Below are 6,934 nucleotides of genomic sequence, written 5' to 3' on the forward strand. Positions count from 1 at the left end.
AAGGTGCAGACGTTCAATGCAGGAGCTGCCCTCTGGTGGTCAGTGTGCTCCCACAGGGGGAGTTCCATTCAGCCACAAGCCAGGCTGAAGGCTGCGAGCGCAGCGGTGGTGGCGGGAGCCTCTCCCGCCTCCTGGGCAGTGGTAAGGATGTCTGACTGCGAGAGGGCGCAGGCTGGGCTGAGGGATCCCCCCAAGTGCACGAATTTCTGTGCACTGGGCCTCTAGTGAACAGATAACAAACTTTCCTGCTACCATTTACCTCAGTTCTGTAAGATACAGTTTGTCTGTGTTAATCCTTCACACAGAAGTTTCATTACTGAATCTTCCGGGGTATTGTTTTATAAATCCCAAATCTGTCAGATACTGGTTGGATTCAAATACTAAGGAGAGGTCCCTACTACAAGAAGCTGTCAGGTGGCAGTAAATTAGTCTGTGTGGAGAAAAAGACATTTCTGAGAAGAAAAAAAATAGCATTCTCTTTAAAGGTACCTATTTGCAACTTACTGATGTAATGAATTATTTCAATAAATTCAACAATTAATTTATTGGGTGCTTTCCACTGTTCTAGATGCTAAAAACACAAATAATTATGCCCCAGACCCTGCCCTCAAGGAACATACAATTAATGAGGAAAAATGAGAAAATCATGGATTATAATATAATGTGAAAAATACTGCAAGTAGTATGGACAAAGTACCATGAAGACACAGAAAGGTGGCACAATTCAGCCTAGCTTTGGGTGGGGTTTGGAGGATCAAGAATACTTATAAGTGGAAGAAATAACTGAGTGCTGTTGTGAAAAGGAATAGCAATTAAAGAGGAGTTAGGTGGATGAGAAGAATGGGAGTGGGGAGAGGCGCTGAGAGACAATTCACTCATGGAGCAACCTGTGCAAAGGCCAAGAGGAAAGAGAGAGGATGCTTAATTTGAGAAACTGCCAATTATCTGTTATGGCCTATTTTAAAAGACTAGAAGGATATATCAAGCTATTAGCAGTGGTTAGCTCCCAGATTGGGGGAAGGGTGGCGTTACAGGGAGCCATTTACTTTCTAGGTAAATAAATATTATTTATATATACAATTATTATATACTTAAAAATTATAAGAAGTTATAAGAAAAATGTTTTTTATTTTGAAAAATGTAACATGTTTATTAATAAATTATTTTTACAGTAGAGAAAAAATAAAATATATATTTTTTAATGTACTATATTCCTACCTCTCAGAGACAACCAATGTTAAAAGTCTGGTGTATACCCTTCCTTCTTTTTCCAAGACACTTGTGCAAAGAGACACACCCACACACCCACACACGTGTGCGCATACACAGATTCGTACATTTTACAAAAATAGAGTTATAGAAAACATTACATCAAGTTTACATGCGCTTGTCATTCAGTCCCATTGTAAGCCCATAGACAGAAACTGCGATCCGGTTATAGCACAAGGTGATATAATAAGTGGCAAAGTAGGGCTCTACCTGGGTTCTGTCTGGTTTATCCCATAGGATTCAGAAAGCCATCGGAGGTTTAAAGAGACATGATCACCCCTCTGATGATAAGGTAGGACAGAAGACAGACCTGACATCAAAAGGCTGCAGGAGTCCAGAGAAGAAATAGCAGGAGATGGGGGTGACGATGGTGGGGGGTGTGACCGACCGCAGATTCCAGACAGTCTCAGGAGTATATAGGGCTGGGATTTATGACCATTACAGTGACCACAGTGCTCAGTACTGGGTCAGTGGGGTATTAGGCTGTTTTCTGGCCCCAACACCTTCCCCAGTGGGAACCTGAGGCCACTGGGAAGATTGGACTCGTCCGTGTTCTAGAACATTCCATTTCTAGGAGGAGAGCGCCTTCCTGGAGTGGGACAAACCTTTGTGGTGGTGAGAGAGGGTGAAGTTTTTTTATACACGATCACAAGTGCTTTGCATTCTTAGATCTAAATCTTTTCTGACCACTCCTGTCTCTTCCACCTTCATGAGCTTTCAACAGAATAGTGGGTCCCCTGATGTCCTGGGGGTGGGGGGATGGGAAGGATATTCCTGGCGCATTCGCTCCCACCCCTGCTGTCTCTGGAAATTGGTACAGTCCCAGGGTATAAGGCTCCAGGGTTGGGGCTCAGCGTTCCTTTTCCCCCGGAGCCATTGGAAGGAAAGGTACCCTACCTCTTTGGGCGTGGTGAGAAGCGGGGCACAGTGCAGTCAGCGGGTGTGGTCAGCGGGCGTGGTCCACGGGTGTGGTCCGCAGGCGTGTCCGTGTACACTTTCTTTTGCCCACCTTTTGAGAAACTGTGGGAGTATTCTGGCTGGCTATCACTATCATTGGGGGGGGGGGGGGGGGGGGGATGTCTGAAGAGGGGGAGGGGAAGCGGATGGGAAGAGCCTTGGGGGCGGGGCTAACGAAAAGCGGAGGCCCTAACAGAGGAAACAACTAGTTGATTTATCCCTACAGTGCAGCCAGGCCCCTAAGGCCCTCTGCTATCATGGCCTTGAGACCCGAGGACCCCTCTGCTGGGTTCCAGCATGGCAATGTGGTGGCTTTCATCAACGAGAAAATGGCCAGACACATAAAAGGCCCTGAGTTCTACCTGGAGAATATATCCCTGTCCTGGGCGGAGGTGGAAGACAAGCTCAGGGCTATCCTGGAGAACAGCGCAGTGACCAGCGAGGCCAAAGAGGCCTGTGCCTGGGGTAGCCTGGCCCTGGGCGTGCGCTGTGCCCGCAGGCAGGGCCAGTTACACGCTTGCAGGGTGCAGTGGCTACAAGACTTCACCAAACTGCACAAATCGGCCTTACAAGCCTTGGCCTCCAACATGAAGGAGGTTACCGAGAAGCACGAAATGGAGTGCAAAGAGGCAGCCTATCAGCTGCAGCTGACGCTGGCCAAACTGGCTGAGGTTCAGAAAGAGAAGGAACTGCTGAGGTGGAAGCTTCTCCAGGCTGTAAGATTACCCCACTTGGTATTACCCCATCTTCCCTCCCAGCCCCTCCACCCCCTGAATGGAATTTAACCCTGCCCACTTCTCTACAGGAGATGGTGTCTTCCTGGGAATGGCAGCAGGTTTCAGAGGAGCCAGGCCTGGCTACTACCAGTGTGTTTGGGGCAGAAGGAGCAGGTGAGGAGAAAACAAGGCAGAGGTTGCTGTTCCTACCACTACTGCTAACTGCTGCTGTAGAAGGAGGAAGACAGAAGGATGCAGAGGGGGTATAGAGGGTGGAGGCCTCCTGCAGCTTTGTAGAGCAGAAAACGTACACCTATGGCAGGCAGAGGCAGGGACATCTCAGATCAGTAGAAACAGCCATGCTTTATTTTTTCTGGGACTCTCAAGCCTAGGTCCACAGTCTCACAAGCAACCCTTCCTGTCCAGCTCCCTGCCTCATTCACATACCCATTCTAATACCCCCTATTCCCTTCCCAGAAGCACAGATACCATCCCCACCATGGGCAGCCTTCGCAGCAGGAGCTCCATCTCAGGCTGCCTACTGGGGCCCCTCTATGGAGGGGGCCCAGGGAAGAGATCCTCAAGAACCCCAGAGAGACCAGAGAGCCTTTGAGCCCCAACAGCTGAGAAGACCTCCAGCATCTCACAGGCCCGGGGATTGGAACTGCTCTTGGTGTAACCCTGTGAATTTTTCAGGGAGGGAAATTTGCTACCACTGTGGGAGGGGCACCTGGTTACAGAACCCTTAAATTCAGAAATGTGAAATATAACAAATATATCCCAAAGGGATATCAATATTTGGTGGGGGGAGGGGCTGTGTTGAGTGGGGGTAAGGGAATGAGTGGGAGAACAAGACTAGTGGAGTTGGAGGGAGGCAGGGCGGGAGGTGGGAGAGAAATGCTTTGATGATCCTCTTTGTGTTCCAGAGCAACGGTCACCGACCGGTGGTCTGCAGACCACTGGTGGTCCACGAGGTCCGAAAGGTTGGTGACTGCTGGTTTAAGGAAACCTTTGGAGCAGCGTCCACCAACTGTTGGTCCGCGGACCACTGGTGGTCCATGAGGTCCAAAAGGTTGGCGGCCGCTGTTCCAGAGCATAAGTATTCGACACCCAGAAGTGCTGTTTATTTGTATGTATCTCTCCCCCACCCTAGTATCTGAGGGACCTGGTTACCCCTCCCTCCCTACCGAGGCTCTAGATCAGCCGTGGGCAAACTACGGCCCACAGGCCGGATCCGGCCCATTTGAAATGAATAAAACTAAAAAAAAAAAAAAAGACCGTACCCTTTTATGTAATGATGTTTACTTTGAATTTATATTAGTTCACACAAACACTCCATCCATGCTTTTGTTCCGGCCCTCCGGTCCAGTTTAAGAACCCATTGTGGCCCTCGGGTCAAAAAGTTTGCCCACCCCTGGTCTAGATTATTGCAGCAGGAGTAGACATTTGACCCATCCTGAGCCAAACAGATTGTCACACTAGAGAATCAGAAGAGAGACAGATTTCATAGTCAGGATGGTGTTGGGCAGTGAAGCAGTGGGTCAATTGCAGTTGAGGCCAAGGTCAGAGCCATGGACATGGGGGCCTCAGCCAAGGCCTGGCTCTGGTTAAGGGGAAAGCAGAGCCATGTGCTTTACAGAGGCCACGTGTCTTAGAAGACACCAGTATGACATCCCAGAGAAAAGAGGCACAGAGAAGCAGAGAAAAGTTGATCCTGAGACCCTGGAGATAAAAGAGTGAAGGCCCAACCATTTTTCCACTTCCTGCCATTGTGCTGTGTAAAAATCCACTCTACCCAGATCCCCTTTTCTTTAAGCTAACTGGAGCTGCTTACTCTTCTGTGGAACCAGATTATTTCAAAGTCAGAAATTGGCACCAGAAGAGCAGTGACAAACCACAGACTGTCAAAGAAAATGTCAGAACTGGCCAGGGAGATACCTCAGTGATTGATGGGTAGTTGGGATTCCTGCTCCCAAGAGTATCCAGGGATGAACTTAACAAGAAGCTCATTCATGTTCTGAGTGAGTTATATCAGAAGAAATAATCAAAACAGGCCTGGGGTTAACACCCCCGCCCCGGGCTTACAACAGTAGAGATTTGCCACCCCTAAGAGAATCCCTCAGGGCTATCTACAGAAGACACCACACCAGCTACAGTCGAGAAGGACTGCTGTGACTATTCAGCCCATGACAAGAGAATCCTCCCCAGTTCCCAGTGAGCAGAACTGGGGACAATCAAATGTGAACGTGGAACAAAAGCCACTGCCAAGGTGAGTCAGCAACTGTAGTGCACAGAGGGTTTGCTGGTCTATACCACTGACCAAAGTATAGTGCCATCCTGAGGGATCCTGTCCCCCCAACCCACCACCAGGATAAATTTGGGAGGGGAATTTGGGTACAAATCCCTCAGTGAATTCAGAAATGTGGAATAGAACATATCCCGGTGGGAAATTAAATTCCAAAGAGAGGGGGTGACAGGAAAGAGGGAGGGGGAAGATGGTCTTCCTCTCTACCTTTCATGGCAATAAGCTTTGTTGAGAATGACTAAATGCATAGTTTAGCCCACAGGTGGAAGGATGGTGAGGAGTCACACCAGACTGAGACAACTGGAGGAGCCCAGGACATCACCTGGCCACTGTGGACCTAGAGACTGAAGTTGTCATGGCCCTGCAACATCTCTGCAGCAGCTGCATGTGACTGGGCTATTTCCTTTTGGGGCAAGTGTGGATAACCATCAGAATTGGGGACAAGATACCTAGTTTGTACTTATCAGAAATAACCTTGGGCTTGTTTATATCCTTCTAGGGCAGGGCTTCCCAAACTCAGCACTCTCGACATTTGGAGTTGGATAATTCTATGTTGCAAATGGCTGGTACACTGTAGAATGTTTGGCAGAATCCCTGGTTTCTACCCTGATGCCAGTAGCACATCCCCTAAGTTATAACAACCAGAAATGTCTCGAGATATTGCCACATGTCCACTGGGGGGTAAAATTGTTCCTCGCGGGCAACCATGGAGGCAATGAAATACTTAAGAGTATTCAGAATAGGGTGAAGAGAGGTGCCAGGGGAGCAAGTCAGCAGTGCCCAGGGCTGGAGGGGGCCTCTAAGACAGGAGGTAAAAAGTGTTCATTGGGTCTGGCATTCACTTTTGATCTTTGAGCAAATCTGGGTGGGGGAGAAGCAGAAGCCAAACTGACAGTACTGAGGAGAGAGGGAGCAGGAAGTAAGGAAGTACAGTCAGCGAAGGGAGCTCTTCAAGGACTCCTGGCTGTAAAGGGAAGGAGTGATGTGAGATACATAGCTGAGAGGGTTCTTTTGACTATGGGAGAAACTGGAGCCATGGGGAAGGAGACAGTTGAAGAAAGCTTGAAAACACAAGAAATATATAAAAGAATGGGACAGATCCTGCCCTACTGCATTGGAGGACTATCTATTCTACTGTTCAAAAATATATGAAAGGTCAATTTTGTTTTTTGTGAAACAAAACCCCCAAAAGTATTGTGTATATGTATGCTATGTATATTAATAGATGTTTTGTGTGCCTTATGTTACAGATTTATATTTGAATAAGCAAAAAAAAGACACTTAGCAAACAAGGTATTACCTAGGGAGACTGGGATCAGAGTCAGGGGATGGAAAGTAGGAGTGGATGGGTGCGGGGGATATAGGGTGCATTGGGGTTGGTTACAGTAAGGCACTAGGGTGGAGGAATTGTATATCTTCAGGTACTTCTGTGCTGTGTAAAATGAAATAAATGTTCACAAAAATACAGAAAAAGGAAATGAATTTATTGGCATGAGTAGGTTTAGAAAGGCCATCTCTTCTTTTGGGGAGGGGAGCACACACTGATCTGTGTGGCGAGGTGGTGGGAAACCAAGGGGGCTCATGCCTGTGTGAGTGACATGGACAGATAACAAGACAAGGCACTTGAAAGTGAGTGAGGACAAAAGATCAGGGCAGAGGTGGAGGCTTCTGAGCAGTGGCACTTTGG

At 48.0% G+C, this 6,934-nt stretch overlaps 1 protein-coding gene across 1 annotated transcript; it reads left to right on the forward strand.

Annotated features, from left to right (window-relative positions):
* Nucleotides 1-2,146: 2,146 nt before the first annotated feature.
* On the forward strand, nucleotides 2,147-6,726 carry TEX13B (testis expressed 13B). The gene is made up of 7 exons (XM_014459538.2): nucleotides 2,147-2,157; nucleotides 2,453-2,942; nucleotides 3,032-3,116; nucleotides 3,420-4,071; nucleotides 4,759-4,963; nucleotides 5,036-5,211; nucleotides 5,503-6,726. The coding sequence occupies exons 2-4, from the start codon at nucleotides 2,484-2,486 to the stop codon at nucleotides 3,689-3,691; spliced, it is 816 nt and encodes a 271-aa protein (XP_014315024.1). The 5' UTR covers nucleotides 2,147-2,157; nucleotides 2,453-2,483; the 3' UTR covers nucleotides 3,692-4,071; nucleotides 4,759-4,963; nucleotides 5,036-5,211; nucleotides 5,503-6,726.
* The last annotated feature ends 208 nt before the right edge of the window (nucleotides 6,727-6,934 follow it).

The sequence above is a fragment of the Myotis lucifugus genome, unplaced genomic scaffold, assembly GCF_000147115.1.
Source record: "Myotis lucifugus unplaced genomic scaffold, Myoluc2.0 scaffold_2, whole genome shotgun sequence".
In the NCBI taxonomy this organism is placed as follows: Eukaryota; Metazoa; Chordata; class Mammalia; order Chiroptera; family Vespertilionidae; genus Myotis; species Myotis lucifugus.

Excerpts from the sequence above, each read along its gene's own strand:
- TEX13B (XM_014459538.2), top strand. The coding sequence starts at position 2,484 with ATGGCCTTGAGACCCGAGGACCCCTCTGCTGGGTTCCAGCATGGCAAT. Across the intron at positions 2,943-3,031 it reads GGTGGAAGCTTCTCCAGGCT|GAGATGGTGTCTTCCTGGGA; the intron begins GTAAGATTACCC and ends ACTTCTCTACAG. Across the intron at positions 3,117-3,419 it reads GTTTGGGGCAGAAGGAGCAG|AAGCACAGATACCATCCCCA; the intron begins GTGAGGAGAAAA and ends TTCCCTTCCCAG.